The following is a 17,862-nucleotide window of genomic DNA, read 5'->3' as shown; positions in this document are numbered from 1 at the left end:
TGCCCGGCGACGACGTCGACGCGGAGCCGTTGACGATGGCCTTTTTGGTGGGCGCGGGCGACTTCTTGCCCGCCGCCTTTGCCTCGGCCACCTCGGACACCGAGAGGGTGAACTGGATGGCGTTGGAGGCGGGCTTGGTGCGCAGGTAGTAGGTGCCCGTCTTGAGGCCCTTCTTCCAGCCGTAGAAGTGCATCGACGTCAGCTGGCCAAACGTGGGCGCCGAGAGGTGGATGTTGAGCGACTGCGACTGGCAGATGAAGGCGCCGCGGTCGGCCGCCATGTCGATGATGGTCTTCTGGCTAATCTCCCACACCGTCTTGTAGAGCTTCTTGATGCGGTCGGGGATGCCGGGCACGTTCTGGATCGAGCCGCCGTGGGCAATGATGCGGTTCTTCATGGTGTCGTCCCAGAGGCCCTGCTCGACGAGCTCGCGCAGCAGCCAGGGGTTGACCACCTGGAACTCGCCCGCCAGCACGCGGCGCGTGTAGATGTTGGACGTGTAGGGCTCGAAGCACTCGTTGAAGCCGAGGATCTGGCTCGTCGAGGCCGTCGGCATGGGCGCCAGCAGCAGCGAGTTGCGCAGGCCGTGCTTGGCGATCTTGGCCTTGAGCTCGGCCCAGTCCCAGAGGTCCGAGGGGACGACGCCCCACATGTCGTACTGAAGCTCGCCCAGCGACGCCGGGCTGCCCTCGTAGGTCTCGTAGGGCCCGTGCTCGGCGGCCAGCTCGCACGAGCGCTCGAGGGCGGCGTGGTAGATGGTCTCGAAGATCTGGACATTGAGCCGCTTGGCCTCGGCGCTCTCAAAGGGGAAGCCCATGATCATGAAGGCGTCGGCGAGGCCCTGGACGCCGATGCCGATGGGGCGGTGGCGGAAGTTGGACTTCTTGGCCTCGGGGACGGGGTAGTAGTTGATGTCGATGATCTTGTTGAGGTTCTTGCAGATGACCTTGGCGACGTGGTGGAGGCGCTTGAAGTCGTACGCCTTGGTGACGGGGTCGATGAAGGTGGGCAGCGCGATCGACGCCAGGTTGCACACGGCCACCTCGTCGGGCGCGCTGTACTCGATGATCTCGGTGCAGAGGTTGGAGCACTTGATGGTGCCGAGGTTCTTCTGGTTGCTCTTCTTGTTGGCGGCGTCCTTGTAGAGCATGAAGGGGTTGCCCGTCTCGGTCTGGGCCTCGAGGATGGCGTACCACAGCTTCTGCGCCTTGACGGTGCGCTTGACGCGGCCCTCGGCCTCGTACCGCTCGTAGAGCTGCTCAAACTCGTCGCCGTAGACGTCGGCCAGGCCGGGGCACTCGTTGGGGCACATGAGCGACCAGTCGCCGTTCTGCTCGACGCGCTTCATGAAGAGGTCCGAGATCCAGAGGGCGTAGAAGAGCTCGCGGGCGCGCACCTCCTCCTTGCCGTGGTTCTTGCGCAGGTCGAGGAACTCGAAGACGTCCGAGTGCCACGGCTCAATGTAGATGGCAAAGGCGCCCGGCCGCTTGTTGCCGCCCTGGTCGACGTAGCGCGCCGTGTTGTTGAAGACGCGCAGCATGGGGACGATGCCGTTGCTGACGCCGTTGGTGCCGGCAATGTAGCTGCCCGTGCCGCGGATGCAGTGGATGTTGAGACCGATGCCGCCCGCCGTCTTGGAAATCATGGCGCACGTCTTGAGCGTGTCGTAGATGCCCTCGATCGAGTCGTCCTTCATCGTGACCAGGAAGCACGACGACAGCTGCGGGTGCGGCGTGCCGGCGTTGAAGAGCGTCGGCGAGGCGTGGGTGAAGGTCTTCTCCGACATGAGGTTGTACGTCTCGATGGCGCTCTCGACGTCGTCGCCGTGGATGCCGACGGCGACGCGCATCAGCATGTGCTGCGGCCGCTCGGCCACCTTGCCGTCGATCCGCAGCAGGTAGGAGCGCTCGAGCGTCTTGAAGCCGAAAAAGTTGTAGTGGAAGTCGCGCTCGTAGATGATGGCCGAGTCGAGCAGGTCCTTGTTCTTCATGACGGCCTCGTAGGTGCGGTCCGAGATCATGGGGCTGTGCTTGCCGTTCTTGGGGTTGACGTACTCGTACAGGTCGTGGACGACCTGGCTAAAGTTCTTCTTGGTCTCCTTGTGCAGGTTGCTAATGGCGATCCGCGCCGCCAGCACCGCATAGTCCGGGTGCGACGTCGTCTTGTAGGCGGCAGTCTCGGCGGCGAGGTTGTCGAGCTCGACGGTCGTGACGCCCTCGTAGATGCCGTCAATGACCTTGCGCGTGATCTCAATCGGGTCGACAAAGTCCTTGTCGAGGCCGTAGCAGAGCTTCGAGATCCTCGCCGTCACCTTGTCGAAGCGCACCTGCTCCTTGCGGCCATCTGCGCGAGGGGGAGAGGGAAAGAGGATGGGAGTTGGGGTCGATGCGGTCGAGTGTCAGAGGGTGATGCGATGCCGAGGAGTCGTCGTACAAAAGGGGTCCTGCGCCTGTCTGCGATGCTCACCTCTCTTGTAAACGTACATCATCGTGGGCGACGATGTGCTATGGGGGTTTCACCTGGCGGTACGGTGGTGAAAGGGGGGCGGGATATGCCTGCACCTGCGCTGTCTCCAGGAGAGCGGTGTGCTTCGACTCGGTTGAGGTGGCGTTGCGGCGGTGGCGGCGAGGCGAGGCGAGATGGCGGTGGTGGTGGTGGCGCGCGCTTGTCAAGGCGGTGGCGCTGCTGCTCGTAAGGAGTATAACAGCGATGGCTAAGAAGACGAGGGAGAAAGGCTGCAGGAGCGATGGCGGAGGGGGAAGGGGACAGGTGAATGGTGGGAGGTGGTGAGGTGTTGGTTGGGGGGAGGCGTCGTCTTTTTAAGCCAAGCCGGCCTGCCCGCCAGGCCAGGCCAGCCCAGGCCCTCGACGCGACGGCGGCTGAGAAAGGGAGAGCAACAGATCGAGCCGCTTTCTCGCCTGCCTGGCTTGGCTGGCTGGCTGGCTGGCCTCGGCCTGGCCTCAGCCTGCTGGCCAGCCTTAACGCCGTTTGAGAAAAACCACGCACGCGCGCGCGTCCCGCCGAAGGTTTTCGCGCGTTTGTCGCGTTGAGTGAGCAGAAGAAGGGGAAATTCGCTGACGCGCCGGGCCGTCCGCCTCACAAGGGCGAAGGTCGCTGAACAGCCTGGCCCCGCCCGGCTCTTTGCAAGCTTACCAGGCCGGCCAGCCAGCCGCCCAGCTCTTCTGTGACTTCATCGAGTTCAGCAGGCAAATCACGGACGCGTCGCACGCGTAGATGGAATTCGACGGCCCGCCCCAGGCCAGGCCAGGCCAGGCCAGGCCGGGCAGGCCTTGTTCGCCGCCCGAACTCGTGCCCGAGCCTCGGTCGATGGTCGCGCCCGGCTGAGCCTCGTCAGGCCGGGCCTCGAGCCTGAATATGCGGCCTTCAGAGTAGTGGGCTTGCCAGCAAGCGTACGTGCGCTGCAGCCGGCATCTCGATTGGCCTACCTTCTTAGCTTGGCCATGCTCTCGACGCCACCCTCGGTCAGTCTGCGCGCTGTGTGAGTCCCGCCAGGCCCTACGGGAGCCTTCCGGCGCAGGTCGAGCTGTCCACCTCGCCACCTTCCGCCGGTAAGCGTCCGACTACTCGAGGATCCCTTCCTCCGAGGAGCGGTCAGCCAACTTGCCAAGGGTCAGCACAGCCCTGGCCAAGCATCCAGCGGCAGTGTCCAGAGAGGCCTGGAGGTGCAGTTGGGCGCGGCAGGCCGGCCCAGCCTCGCTACATGGGCCAGCCCAGAAACACCCGCCCGCCTGCAGGGACCCTGAGGAGCGCCCTTGCTCGGCCCCGAGCCGATGCGCAATTCGATCACCTCGGCGCGCTGCTGCCCCGCCTCCTCGACGTCCGGCTCCCGGACCAACACGCGGGGGTCAGGCAGCAGGCCGGCAGACCAGGACAGGCGAGGCGCACACGGGATGTCGTGACGCCCCCATCGCCAGCCGGGCGGCCAGGCAAGGCGCAGGCGCAGGCGCAGGCACAGGCTAGGGCAAGGGCAGGCCAGGGGGAAGACCAGGTCCGAGCTCAGAGAGAACGAGCAGCCCCGGCGCCCTCGTCCGACGAATGCACGCAGGCAGGCAGGTAGACAGGCAGAGCCAGGCTGGGGGCCCCCGGCCACCCGGCCAACCGACACCAATCAACACCGCCTTCCGACCTCCCATCACACGCTCCCCCGTCCGATCGATCCTTCTGACCCCTCAGCACCCGACACCACCTCCACCACCACCAACCCGCACCCTTTCCGCTCACATCTCCCACCATGGTACGTCCATCGCATCGCTTGCTGTCCACCTCGGGCTGCTCGAGCGTGCGCCCTCGTGGCATGGCCCCCGCGGAGCTGACCGTGCGTCCATTGCGCCTCGCTTCGACTCTTTTCCCTGCCGCCGGCCCATCGATCCCTCCGACGCTGCCTGATCCTTCGGCCCCTCGACACATGACATGACAGTCGTCCGGCGTCAAGGTCCACCAGGACTGCATCTCGCAGTTCCAGGAGCTCAAGCTCAAGAAGCAGGCCAAGTTCATCATCTATGCCATCAACAACGACAACACCGAGATCATTGTCGAGAAGACGTCCAGCTCGTCCGACTACGATGAGTTCATCGCCCAGCTCCCGCCGACCGAGTGCCGATGGGCCATCTACGACTTTGAGTTCGAGAAGGAGGGCGCCGGAAAGAGGAACAAGATCTGCTTCTTTGCCTGGTGAGTGGGCCGCCCGCAGGGGTCTGTTTGGCTGGCAGGCAGGCGGGCGAGCTGGCTTCGATCCGATGGGGTCTAGCTTCCCTCGCTCGCCGTTCCAGCTCCAACCAGACCAGCCAGGCTGTTCTCGCTGGCGATTCTGACACATGAGCCCGCCGCGCTTCGACCCGCCTCCGAACGCTGTCCGCTTTTCGCCCCTCTCCCATCCTACAGGTCGCCAGATGACGCCAAGATCAAGCAGAAGATGATCTACGCCTCGTCCAAGGACGCCCTGCGAAAGTCGCTCGTCGGCATCTCGACCGAGATCCAGGGCACCGACTTCAGCGAGGTCTCCTACGAGACTGGTGAGTAGCGTGCAATGGCCCAGCGCGCCCGGCGCGATGCTGACCTCGTTGGCTTGACTCGTGCGTCTGCACTCTGCCTGCTCCTGCAGTCCTCGAGAAGGTCGACCGTGGCTCGTTCTAAACCGCCTCCGCAGCAGCGACGACGCCGTCAGCCCGGTCGCCCGGGAGATCCGTACAAGACCGCAGCCACCGCCCATGCTGCATCGGCGGCGGCAGCAGCAGCAGCAGCAGCAGCGCAGCGACGATGGGGCAAGACCGACCGACCGACGGCCCTACCAGAAACCCTGCGTCCAATCACCAGGAAACGGATGGACGTCCATCCTCGGCCCGGCCTTGTTGAGCCCCTCCTTTTCCTCTTCCTTGCAAACGAACCATGACGAGATGCCGCTCCCCTCCCCACTCAGCCGTGCGCGCCATCCCACCGCTCTTTGCGCCCTTGCTTGCTCTCACGCCGTCTCGCATCCCAAAGAGGCTCACACTCACGCCGCCTCAGACCACGAGGAAGGGATGGAGGAGCGAGGACCACCGGTGCGAGGCCGGGCGTCGAGGTCAGTCCTTGCATGGATCAACGTGGGGGAAAGGCCCGTGTGCTCTAGTATTACAGGAGGAAGGGAGAAAAGAGAAGGGGGGGATGGCAAGGACGGAGGAGGAGGAGGAGGAAGAAAGCGAAAGAAGATCCTGGGTAAAACAAAGCAGGGGATGGGGACCGAGGAGGGGCGAACCCTCGACAAGAAGAACGGGCAGGGAGGCCGGCTTCACGGTTCTGGGCGGGGGCCCTCCCTACCTGAGCAGGCCCTCGCGGATCGTGGCGCTGCGCAGCTTGCTGCGCAGGAACGAGGTCCGCTCCTCGTAGCGCATCAGCACACGGTCGCGCTTCTCGAGCACCTCGCGCAGCTCAGCCTTGAGCGCCTCGACCTCGTGGTCCACGGCCGCAGCGCCGCCGTCGGCGTCGTCGGCGCTGAGCGACGAGGTCATGGCCGCGCCAAACTGATGCCTCGACGCCGAGAGGCTGGCTCCATCGACGGAGGCCTCGCCGCCGGTGGAGGCGCCGGGGGCCGACGACCGCCGCGACAGGCTCGAGGCTCGAGGCGGCCGGTAGGAAGACGGCGGCACGCGCCCCGGCCCGCCGCCGAGAGGAGGGTGGTGGCCGCCGCCGCCCGCCTCGCCCTTGACCTCGTCGACGGCGCGTTTGAGGACAGCGTAGTCGATGCGGTACTTGCCGATCACGGTCTGCTCGAGGCCGTCAAAGGTGTCCAGCAGCCGGCTCCCCTCGGCCTGGACCACGGCAATCTCGGCGCGGATCTCGGCCGACGACTTTTCGGCATAGTCGACGCCGAAGAGGTCGGCGGCGGTGGTGGAGCCCTCGCTGTCGTGGGAGCCCGCCAGCTTGCCGGAGGAGCTGACGCTCGCCGGGAGAGTGCCGCTCGATCCAAACTTGCCGGGCCCGGAACGTGTCGAGGCCGTGGCCGCAAGCGGAGCGTCGTGAGTCGACTGGGCCCGCAGCGACCGGGCGCTCCTCGCCGCCGAGTAGGATCGCTCCATGTCGGCGGCCATGACTTCGGCCTGAAGACGCTTCGATTGGCTGCCGGCGCGGAAGCGGCTGAGGGTCGAGGCGCGGCTCGACCTGGCCGGGTTCGAGTAGTGGGTGTGGAACGAACTCGGCCGCGCCGAGTGGCCGTCGCCGCTCGAGAGGAGCGAGGGCGCCGAGTTGTAGACCGTCCTTCGGTCTTCGAACCCCTTGGTCGGGCTACCCAGCAGCGAGTCTCCGCTCAACTGCTTCTGGACGGGTTGGCCGCCGCGGCGGAAGAAGCTCGAGACGTTGCCCAGCGTCGAATTGCGCGAGCTCGACGCCTTGAGGCTGGCGTGCGTCGGCGCTCGCCCGTCTTCTCGGTGCTGGCTGACGACGCTGCGAGCCTCGGCGGCGGGATCCGCACCGGCATGACCGGCTTCGACTCTGGACCCGATGGATGCTGCCATAGCCCCGAGGCCTCCCACGTTGGGCTCCTGCGGCACCTGCATCGACTCCTGGTTCAACTGCATCATCTTTTCGAAGAGTCCCGCTCGGAGCGTTCGGTACTCGTCGTCGCTCAGCAGACCGTCGGCATTGGAGACGGCCAGCTCGTTGAGCTTGTTCGCCAGCTCCTCGGACGTCATCGGAGGAGGCGGCGGCGGCGGAGCCGTGGCTGCAGGCGCTGATGACGGGGAGCTATGCCCGTTGCTTTCGGCGCTGCCGAAGCCGAAGACGTTCCTCTCGCCGAGTCGATGCTGGGCGGACCCGCTCTGGTTGGATCCGTCAAACGATGCATTCGACGTCCTCGCGTCGCTTTGAGCCGACATCGGACGAGCAGGCGACCGCGAAGATGACGGCGGGTACTTCAACGTCCTCAGCGTCAAGGTGCTCGAGGAGGGCTCGTTGTGAGCGCGTGGACCCGCGGACATCTTCCTGCGAAAGGAAGACGAGCGGCTCGGCGGCTTGGCCGCCGTGGGCGACGGTAGTGGCGGCTCGATCTGAGCTGCAGACTTGACGAAGGCTTCCTCGTACGGATCCGAGCGAGCGCTGTCCCTGCGCGGCGTGGACGGATTGCGGTAGCTCGAAGGCGGGTGGCGGTTGCCCGGCTCACCGATGGCATGCACCTCATGCGGCGGCAGCAGCTCCTCGTCCCTCGACAGCTTGCCGCGCTCCTTTCTGCGTCGCGTCGACCCTCGTATCGTGCCTGCCAGACGGGAGCTCCAATCTGATCCGCTGCCCACGCCATTGCTGCTGCTGCCGCCGGCGGTCGTCGCTCCATTTGCCCCGCCGTGGCCACCCTGACCGCCTTCTCTGGAGTCAGTTCGCCAGGCCGAGCTGGTCGGTGCGGGGGCCGCGCCGATGTCGCCGCCTCTGCTCTGGGTGGCCACGATGTGGACGGGCTTCTCGGAAATGTGGTTGTTCGCCTGGGAGTGGCGAAGCGGGGTGCGAGGCTGGTCGGCGTGGCTAGGAGGAGATGGCGAGGGGCCCTCTTTTGTCGATGCGCCGGCGGGGGAGTGAGCGGCGCCCTTCCTTCCGAAGCCGGAGAAGAGGGCCTTCATCGGAAGGGTATCTCGGCCGTCGAGCTGGAACGGGGTGACGGTCCAGAATCAGTCGCGCTGGTGATTGCCCTGGCTCTTCGGCGTGGGACGGAGCATGAGCGACGGATCTGGTCGGTTCGGGAAGCGGCTGCAGCGGCTGCGGTGATGTTGGTTGGCTGACCGGCAGCGGATTGTGATCGTGCGATGGCGAGATGGCACAAGAGGAAGATGTGGATTCTGGGCGGTGAGAGGGGTTCGTGATGGCGGCGAAGTTTGGCCGATCCGATCCGTCAGAGAGCGGGTGCCGATCTAGGGTGGGTATAACAAGACTCGCGCTGGCGGGGGCGGAACTAGGTGTCCTTGTCGTGATGGAGTCGTTGGATCGTCGCGTGTTTCCGGGACACTCCTGGTGGCTGTGCGATGGTGGTAGCGGTCCAGGCCGGATCGAATCGCGAGGCAGCCGAAGGCACGAGATTAGGGATCGGACCCCTCGTGCTGTTTGGTCTCTGCGGTCCGGTCGACAAGGGCCCGTGCCAAGGTGTCGAACGGGCAGTAGTGCGTGGCACGCGCGGTAGGGGGCGGCGAGCCAAGAACGGGGGATGAAGAGGGGCGCGGTGCGGCCAAAGAGGTAGGGAGGGGGCAAGTGGGATGGACGCAGCCGATACCACGACGCCCGGACGGTTGGAGGAGGGGAGAGAGGGAGGGGAGAGGGGGGTGGGTACGAGCAGGCCCAAAGGCCGGCCGGATGTTCCAGCTTCGACGGGCTGCGCGGATCAGCTGGCTGCGCCCAAACGGCGGGCCGGCCAAGAAGAGAAGCTAAGGCCAAGCCAAGACAAGCAAGAAGGCGGGCAGAGCCACACCTGGCCTGGCCTAGGCAGGTCGGCAGCAGCTTCGGGTCGGCGGCTCGAGCTGCGCGTGCCCTGCAGACAGCCCAGCCAGCAGGCCAGGCAAGCAGGCAAGCAGGCGGGTGGATACAACGAGGCTAGGGTTCCTCAGGAGACGGGCCGACAGCCCACCGCCGACGCCCGCTTGTTTCACGCAGCCAACGTACGCTGGCCACGAGTACGGCCAGCACGCGCGCAACGGCCGGCCACCATCACCAACCGTCGCCGTCGCCGTCACCGTCGCCGTCGTCTCCACTGTCGTCGTGATGACGATGCCATGCTCGACGATGGTCGAGCGGCCAAAAGGCGGGGCTGCGAGGAGGCGCGTCGTCCGACAGGGCCAGCAAGCAAGGCCTTGCCCCCGCACCTGGCGAGAATGGCGGCGAGGCTGGCCGGTGGGTGGCCTGTGCCTCGCAGCCGACCGCTGCTTCGGATTTTTATTTTTATTTTTCGAGGGCGGTTGGGCCGGGGCCTGAAGCAGAAGAGGCAGGCAACTAAGGGGCGGGCAGGCGAGCTTCGAGGAGATGGAAGAAGCAGCCGGCCAGCACACAGGCAAGCAGGCAAGCAGGCAAGCAGGCAAGCAGGCAAGCAGGCAAGCAGGCAAGCAGGCAAGCAGGCAAGCAGGCAAAGGGTTCGAGCAGAGAGAGACCAACACCCCGTTGGTCGCGCGCGTGTGTTTGTCGGCGCCTCAACTTCCAACTTAACTACCCTCTCTCGGCCGCCGCTCCACTTGACCTCCGCTCCTCTCTTCCGACCCTCCCTCGCCACCTAGCTTACCTCGCGCCTGCCCGCAGACCAAGCTCGCTACTCGACCCAGACTGCCCGCCCATCACATCTACCGCATCACGCTCATCCACGACCGCATCGCTCGCCCGCCACTAGGGCATCTGCTGAGGCCCGCACCTCGCTGCTCAGCTAGAAGGCGTAGCACCAGTGTAGCACCAGCACCAACACCAGCACTCGCCGCACTCAGAAGATCCAAGGCCGACTCTTGCCACCGAGTCTACGTGGGCTTCGAGAGGCGACACACCCTTCCTACCGACCCCGTCCCGCAGGCCCCGGCCGCAGTCGCGACTCGACATGGCATACAAGCGCACTTCGACCCTTGTCGGCCTGCCCGACCAGGATCGAGGCTGGGAAGAGGTCCAGGCAAAGACCTTCACCAAATGGTAGGCTCGCCAGGGGATGTGCTTCGAAGCCTGTGGAATTGATACCATGGCCACACATGGCTCATCGATCCGATCACACGCCCCTCTGACCTCCCAGGCTCAATACCAAGCTCGAATCGAGGCAGATTCCGCCCATGACGTCGCTCACCACCGACCTGTCGGACGGCGTCAAGCTGGTCCAGCTCATGGAGATCATGGGCGACGTCAGCCTCGGCCGCTACTACAAGACGCCGCGGATGCGCGTGCAGATGGCCGAAAACGTCAACCTCGCCCTCGAGTTCATCAAGAGCCGCGGCGTCGTCCTCACAAACGTCGGGGCAGAAGGTGAGAGGGCCGCCGCACAACGCCCAGGCCTCGTGTGGCCCGAGCACGCTGACGGAACAGGCCACGCCCCTCCCTTGCCCGATCCGGCCACACTTTCCCCGCCTTTCCCTACCGCAGACATTGTCGATGGCAACCTCAAGCTGATCCTCGGAATGATCTGGACGCTGATTCTGCGCTTCACGATCGCTGACATCAGGTGAGCGAGCCACGAGACCGCTTGCGAGCGCAGCACAGCCGTAGTTTTGGTAGCGAGACGCTGCTGACGACTTCCTTCGCCCTTTCGGCTTTGAACACCGACAGCGAGGAGGGTGTCACCGCCAAAGAGGGTCTGCTGCTCTGGTGCCAGCGCAAGACGGCCCCCTACAAGGAGGTCGAGGTGGTCAACTTCACCAGCTCCTTCAAAGACGGCCTCGCACTCTGCGCGCTCATCCACCGCCATCGACCGGACCTGCTCAACTACGACGCGCTGCCCAAGTCTGACCCGCACGCCTGCACGCGACAGGCGTTTGAGGTGGCCGAGCAGCACCTTGGCATTCCGCAGCTGCTCGACGTCGAGGACCTCTGCGACCGCGCCAAGCCCGACGAGCGCAGTGTCATGACGTACGTCGCCCAGTACTTCCATGCTTTCAGCTCCATGGAGCAGGCCGAGGTCGTCAGCCGCAGGGTCGCCACCTTTGCCGACGTCATGCAGAGCGCCTGGGTCATGCAGCAGGACTACGAGCGGAGGGCGAGAGAGGTGAGTGCTGCGGCCGACGGGGCAGAGGGATCGCCCGTTCAACTTTGCCGTTCCTCGTTCGTCGAATCTTCGCTGACATGCGATACCTCGCCCCACCCCCCGCGCCGCTTCGTACGCTGCTGTACAGCTGATCAACGCGATGCGCGACGTGCAGCAGGCTTGGGCCGCAGCGACCTTCCTCGGCACCTACGCCGACGCTCGCTCACAGCTGACGACGTTCAACGAGTACAAGCACGGCGTCAAGCGCATGTGGGTGCGCGAGCGGACCGACCTCGCGGCGCTGCTCGGCAACATCCAGACCAAGCTCAAGACCTACCACCTGCGCGAGTGGGTGCCGTCCGAGGGCCTCGCTCAGGCCGATATCGATGCGGCCTGGCAGACGCTGGCCAGATCCGAGGCGCAAAGGAGCCGGGCCATCAACGCCGAGATCCGCAACGCCAAGGAGAACCTGCGGCTCAAGTTTGCCCGTGCCGCCAACGACTTCGAGGGGCGGCTGCGCGAGATTGCCGGCGGCATCGCAGGTCTCGAAGGAGACCTTGAGCGTCAGCTGGACGAGGTCAAGCACCTGCAGGCGAGTCTCGAGCCGTTCAAGGACGATCTGGCAACAATTGCCGCGGTGGAGAAGGAGTGCACCGAGGCCAACGTCGAGGAAAACGACCACACCATCTTCACCGTCGACGACCTCATCTTTGAGCTCGAGCTCGTAACGACGAGCGTCAACAAGAAGCTGGCGTTTATCGAGAACCAGGTGGGTACTGCACAGGGGCGCCGGATTCGCCGTGCCAGCGGAGCAAACGCACTGATGCAGAAGCCGCTTTCGAACGACCGTCCGCCCGTATCCTGGCACCGAGCAGATCGTCTCGAGGCAGCACACCAACCTGACACCGGCACAGCTCGAGGAGTTTGAGTCGACGTTCCGATACTTTGACAAGGACGCTTCCAACACGCTCACCATGGCGGAGCTGGGCGCGGCGCTCGCCAGCCTTGGAATCATCTACACGGTGAGTAGAGTGTTGTCGAGGCTCGGAGCGGCTCGACGGCTACCTAGCGCACGGTGTGCCTGACCCGGACGGCTTCGCCCTTTCCCCTCCGACAGGAAGAGGACATCGAGCAGATCCACCTCCAGCTGTCGGAGAGCTTCGGGGCGGTGTCTTACGATGCGTTCCTCACGTTCTTGGTGAGTGCCGACCGTGGAAGGTGCCGGATGGCGGCACGGTCAGCCAGCCGCAAGGCGCGACTCGCTGACATTGGCCCGCCGTCTCGACCTGGCATCGACTGCCGCGCAGAGGGAGATCACCGAGGACACGACCTCGCCAGACCAGCTGCTGGAGGCGTTCCAGGGCCTCGCAGGCGACAAGGTGAGCATGCTCGTGGTTCCGAGCTGTCAAGCCGATTCGCTCGCTGACGCCCTGTAACCCACCCACGCGCTGCTAGCCGTACGTCACCGAGCTGGACCTGAGGCTGGCATTGCTGCCGCAAGGCTCGATCGACTACCTGAAGGCTGCGATGCCCCAGGGTCAGGTCGAGGGCGTCGAAGAGCCCGTGTACGACTACGAAGGCTACCTGACTGGGGTGAGTAGTGCCACGGTGCATCGGCAGCCCGCCTGGAATCGCCGGACCGCCCCGCTGATGCCCTGTGGTGTTTTGCACGATGCATGCGCACCTCTTGATCGACAGCTGTTTGGCGTTGCGCAGGCGTAAGCAGCCAGGTCGTCCCGCTCTGCCAGGTTCAAGGCCCGTGTCGCCGCCATCACTGGCTCTGGCGCTGCAGAGCGTCCCTCCGTCTCAGACGATCCCTAGAGCAAGTCGTTCCGCACTCCCATGTATTCTAGCTCTCCGCGTTGCGCCTAGATCCGAAGCCCATTACCGACATGAGGCTCGAGGCCGGCGCGCACAAGTCAGGCTGCTGATCCGTTGCAGCCGTCGAAAGGTCAGTCGTCGTTGAGGCAGGTCGAAAGCCAGGTGACGCCTGGCATGGCTGTTGTGCTGACGCCTTAGTTGCTTGCTCCGAGGTTATCGGACGCCGGGCGTTTTCGTGTGCCAAGATGCACGCACGCCCGCGGCAGCGCACGGACGAGGCAGGCGGCTGGGCCAGGCCAGACGAGGCGCGCCGGCTCGAGCGCGGCGTGGCCGAGCGGGCGGGACAGGTTTCGCATGACGGGCGGGGCGTCGAAAAGCCGGAAAGCTCGCCCTGCCTCTCTTGCCGTCCCTACCTGCCTCTACGACCTCTTCTTCGCAGCCACGCCCATCCACTTCCCTTCCTCGCCGTTCACCGCCAACCGTTCCTTCGCTCCTTCGCTCCTCTTCCTCTTGACGTCTCGGCCGTAGACACGAGGCTGGGGCGGAAAGAGATCGAGAGAGTCCGCTCGTCCTTGGTCTCGCCCTCACGCCTTCTCGCTACTTCTCGCTCGCCCTTTGACGAGGCGCCCCTCCTCTCGCCAGGCAACGCGCACGCTCCTTCTTCACTGTTTCGCGCAGGGACCGCTCCTGGACAATCTCATCATGTATCTGCCCCGTCGCACCTCGTTCTCCCTCGAACAAAGGCCCAAGCTCGGGCGCAACACGTCCTCGTCGTCCATCGTCAGCCTGCACGTACACCAATCCTACCTCGCCAGCCAGCTCGGCTCCCTCAGCTCCGAGCTCGGTCTCGGCCTCGCCTCTCCCAACCTCGACGATGACGACCAGCAACGGGCTGCCGCCGCCGCCACCCCTTCCGCCATGTTCTCTGCGCCCAGCGTGAAGCTGGATAGCAGCAGCGCGGGCTCCATGGATCGCGCCAAGGACGACAACGTCGTCGCGACGGCCACCTCGACTACCGCCCCGGCCACCAGCAGGGACCGGGCGTCCAGGCTGGACGACCTCTTTGCAGGATCTCGCCATGCTGCTCCTCAGAAGTCGAAGTCGAAGCCTTCGGGCAGCCACGGCGCAAAGCACGCCAGCCTCCGCGGGTACGCAGAGACTCGGTGGAAGCGCCAGGAGCTGCTCGAGAGCAAGATCATGCGCTCCAACGACGTGCAGCGCCTCGAGTGGGAGGCAAAGGCCGCCATGCTCCGCGACTCGTACCCGCTCGCCATCCTGCTCCTCTACCGCGCTGGCGTGCTCGGCTCCGCCACCTCCTGCATCTCGCTCGCCCGCCTCTACGCCCTGGGCATCACAAAGGGCAACGCGCCCGTCGTCGTCCTCGTCTACCGCGACCCGCTGCGCAGCCTGGCATGGAGCCTAGAGGCGCTCGCCATCCTCGAGAGGAGGCTGTCGGCGCAGATCAAGGCCGCCTCGGCCTCGGCCTCGGTTTCGCGCCGATTGAGGGAGCTGTGGGAGCCGCCGCTCGAGGCGGTTGCCGTCCTTCTGCGCGCCCTCATTGCGCCCGAGGTGGCCGCCCTCAGCCCGATCCAGCGGTCCTCGGTCGCTCTGCCCGACATCAGCAAGCTCAGCGGGTCCCAGTCTGCTGGCAGGGACGCCCCGAACGCCGAGGCCTCGGAGAAGCAGAAGGAGGACCTCTGGATCCGCGTCGAAGACGCCATTTCGAGGCTTGCCGCTCGTCTGCCCGCGGCCGATGTTGAGGAGACCATGGGCGATGCCTCGATGCCCCCGTCCCGAATGGCCAGCCTCGGCCCGGACGAGGAAGATGACGAGGCAGCCCTGCATCGAGAGCTCGAGTCGCTGCGAGCCCATGTCAAGTACCTTTCCGCCGCCCTCAAGTCGCGCTCCTTCGTCCTCGACCCTCAGGCTGAACTCTTGGAAGGACTCCGCTCGGCCTGGGCCGGCTGTGCCGCCGTTGACCTGGCGCGAGCGGGCGATGCCGTCGAGCCAGAGATCCGCGCGTTTGCCGACAAAGCGCAAGCCTGCCTCGAGTCGAAGCTGTCTGGCGGCAATCTCGCAGCCGAAGGCGATCTGTTCCAGCCGCTCATCCTCTCCCTCGATCAGCTGCTGCCGGAGCTTTCGATTCCGGACTACGCGACGCGGAAGGCCCAAGCCGCTGCTACCAGGGCCAACGCCGAACCCCAGCTGGAGGCCAAGAACAAGCGTCCCCGTCGCAACTCGCTCAAGGAGGTGGAGCCCGAGGACATCGAGACTGCGGCCAAGCACGAGGCCAGCGCTCGCCCCGCCCTGACGATGCGCCTCGCCTCGACCCCAGCCGCTCCGAGTGCGTCTGTTGCCAGCGTGTTTGCGTCTGGCCAGACTCAGGAGCCTGCGCTTGCCCAGCACACGGCCGACACCCGTCAGCGGCTAACCCGGACCATCAGCCAGAGCGGCGGCATCCCGAGCTCGATTGACCTGGGCAGCGCACGCTCGCCCCCATCGGTCCAGGAGATGGAGCGTCGCAGAGCTGCCGAGCCCCCTTCGCCGGCCCTCAGCACCGTCAGCGTCGGAACCGACTACAGCTTCGCCCACGCCCGCCCGCGGCGTCCCTCGAGCGTCGTTTCGGTGACGCCCTCGCTCCTGTTCCCGCCCGGCACAGGCGACGACAGCGGCCGCCTCTCTCCGAGCGACGACAATCGGCAGATGCTCTTCCCCGTCTCGTCAAACGACCAGGCCGAAGGGTCATGTCCGTCCCTGTCGCGCTCCAGGACGGCATCCCAGCTGGCTCCGGGCATCCCCGGAGCCCGCCCAAGGCTGGCCAGCGCGGGCCTGGCGAGGCCCCGGGTCACGAGCATGTACAGCACCCCGTCCACGAGCGGTATCACCGCATCTTCCTCGGCGCAGTTCAGCACCTCGACCGCCACGGCCGATACCAGCCTGCACAGCCTCGACGCCGGCCTATCGCCTCTCGATGCCGGCATGCCGACTCGCAGGCGAACCTCGTCGAACGCCTCGATCTCGTCGCGCACCCGAGGCATGGCGCACATGATCTCCAAGACGTCGCCGTCGATCTCCGAGACGCCCGAGGGGTCTCAGCCGTCCCAGGCCGGCCTTGGCGACGCGCGCGGCGAAGTCGCTGCCGGCTCGATGAGCTCCGGCGCGGGCGGGCGCAAGGCGAGCGACACGCTGCGGAGGCTCAAAGGCCAGCGATCCAACAGCAGGCTCCACAGCCGCTTTGCGAGCGACGGCAGTGCCGGCGGCGCTTCCGAGCCGGTTCCGGCTATGCCGAGTTGGGCAAAAGCCCCGGCGGCGTCGCTGCTGCGCCCGTCGACGTCGAAGGCGACCATCACGACGGACGCCGTCACGGGGCGTTCCGATGTGCCGAGGAGCGTGCTCTCCGAGCAGCGCCAAGAGCAGTACCAGCCATCACACCAGGCGCCGCTGACGGCGGCCCAGAGCCTAGAGAGGTCGCGCATGGCCCACTCGAGCATCCCGTCGGTGCTCGAAGAGGCAGAGCTCGACAAGGCCCTGACCGGCCCGTCGTTTACGAGCGCTCTCATGGTGAGTGGTGGCTGTCCGATGCCGGCCAGTCGGCCGGGCAACAGCGTCTGACGTCTGACCAAGCCATCCTCGCCCCCTCGCCCCCTCGCCCCCTCGCTTTCCCCTGTGTATCCCTTGCAGGCCGGCGCGCTGTCTGGACTCACCGTCGACCTGCTCTTCTACCCCATCGACACGATCAAGACGCGGCTGCAGAGCTCGCAGGGCTTCCTCGCGGCGGGAGGTTTTAAGGGCGTCTACCGCGGCCTCGGCAGCACCGCCGTCGGCAGCGCACCGGGCGCCTCGGTCTTCTTCACCACCTACGAGTCGATGAAGCCCACGCTGCGGCGGCTGGCGCCCGACGTGTTTGGAGAGCGCGGCTCGCTGGGACCGGCGGGCCTGCACATGGCGTCGGCGTCGATTGCCGAGACGGCGGCCTGCCTGATCCGCGTGCCCACCGAGGTGGTCAAGTCGCGCCAGCAGACGTCGAGCTACGGCGCCAAGACGAGCACCGCCCAGGCGTTTAGGATGGTGTTCAAGGAGAGCGGCTTCAGGGGGTATTACCGCGGCTTCGCCGGCACCGTCGGCAGAGAGGTGAGCAGCCGTGCACCCGTCGTTCCGAGCATGCGTGGCGGGCCAGACAGGCTGATGCGTCATCCTGCACCTCTCGTTGTTCTCTCCATCGACCACAGATCCCCTTCACCTGCATCCAGTTTCCGCTCTACGAACGGCTGAAGCTCGAGATGTCGCGCTCCAGCCTGCTGGGCCACGACGCCGACTCGGGCGTGTCCAACGAGAAGCGGGTGCGCGACCTGCCGACGTGGCAGGCGGGCATCGCCGGCAGCATTGCGGGCGCCATCGCCGCGGGGCTCACGACGCCGCTCGACGTCGTCAAGACGCGCATCATGCTGCACCGCGACGTCGGCGCCGTCGCCGACAACGCGGCCGGCGGCGGAGCGGGTGGCCTTCCGCGCGGCGTCAATACGCGCATCCTGCCCACCTTGACCCACATCTTCCGGACCGAGGGCGTAAAGGCCCTCTTTTCCGGCTTTGTGCCGCGCACCATGTGGATCGGCCTCGGCGGCGCCGTCTTCCTCGGCACGTTTGATGCCGGCGTCAAGGTGCTCGATCCCTAGCGGGTGGCCCCATCGGTCCATGTAGATAGGCGTCGAGACGTCGTGCAGTGCGTCGCTCCGATGCGGGGACACACCGGAATAGGAGAAAGGAAAAAGCTCAGCTATTGATCCTGGCTCGTCGTGTTGGAACGATGGGCGGGCTTGTCGCGCGAGAAGGGGCAGCCGAGTCGGCCTTCGCTACCGAAACAAACCGCG

The 17,862-nt window shown here is 65.9% G+C and overlaps 5 protein-coding genes across 5 annotated transcripts in view; 3 read left to right on the top strand and 2 right to left on the bottom strand.

Annotated features, from left to right (window-relative positions):
* PFL1_04570 (uncharacterized protein) overlaps positions 1–2,488 on the bottom strand; it is a gene marked incomplete at both ends in the record, with an annotated part of 2,850 nt that extends 362 nt beyond the window's left edge. Inside the window, 2 exons of the mRNA XM_007882096.1 lie at positions 35–2,343; positions 2,467–2,488. Of these exons, the coding sequence (XP_007880287.1) occupies positions 35–2,343; positions 2,467–2,488 (2,331 nt within the window). The remainder of the gene's footprint in view (positions 1–34; positions 2,344–2,466) is intronic.
* A 1,764-nt stretch (positions 2,489–4,252) lies between these two features.
* On the top strand, positions 4,253–5,154 carry PFL1_04569 (uncharacterized protein; the record flags this gene model as incomplete). Its single annotated transcript, XM_007882095.1, has 4 exons — positions 4,253–4,255; positions 4,439–4,692; positions 4,903–5,033; positions 5,123–5,154. 4 exons carry the CDS (start codon positions 4,253–4,255, stop codon positions 5,152–5,154), a joined length of 420 nt encoding a protein of 139 aa, XP_007880286.1.
* A 659-nt stretch (positions 5,155–5,813) lies between these two features.
* PFL1_04568 (uncharacterized protein) lies at positions 5,814–8,102 on the bottom strand (the record flags this gene model as incomplete). Its single annotated transcript, XM_007882094.1, has 1 exon — positions 5,814–8,102. One exon carries the CDS (start codon positions 8,100–8,102, stop codon positions 5,814–5,816), a length of 2,289 nt encoding a protein of 762 aa, XP_007880285.1.
* Positions 8,103–10,045: 1,943 nt separating this feature from the next.
* Positions 10,046–12,895, top strand: PFL1_04567 (uncharacterized protein; the record flags this gene model as incomplete). The annotated part of the gene is made up of 10 exons (XM_007882093.1): positions 10,046–10,134; positions 10,232–10,458; positions 10,576–10,654; positions 10,759–11,194; positions 11,322–11,942; positions 12,049–12,195; positions 12,291–12,371; positions 12,481–12,552; positions 12,629–12,766; positions 12,872–12,895. 10 exons carry the CDS (start codon positions 10,046–10,048, stop codon positions 12,893–12,895), a joined length of 1,914 nt encoding a protein of 637 aa, XP_007880284.1.
* An 801-nt stretch (positions 12,896–13,696) lies between these two features.
* On the top strand, positions 13,697–17,667 carry PFL1_04566 (uncharacterized protein; the record flags this gene model as incomplete). Its single annotated transcript, XM_007882092.1, has 3 exons — positions 13,697–16,555; positions 16,676–17,125; positions 17,224–17,667. The coding sequence occupies 3 exons, from the start codon at positions 13,697–13,699 to the stop codon at positions 17,665–17,667; spliced, it is 3,753 nt and encodes a 1,250-aa protein (XP_007880283.1).
* Positions 17,668–17,862: the final 195 nt, after the last annotated feature.

Source organism: Pseudozyma flocculosa (assembly GCF_000417875.1).
Source record: "Pseudozyma flocculosa PF-1 unplaced genomic scaffold scaffold00015, whole genome shotgun sequence".
In the NCBI taxonomy this organism is placed as follows: Eukaryota; Fungi; Basidiomycota; class Ustilaginomycetes; order Ustilaginales; family Ustilaginaceae; genus Pseudozyma; species Pseudozyma flocculosa.
This window is presented reverse-complemented; position numbering and strand designations above follow the sequence as displayed.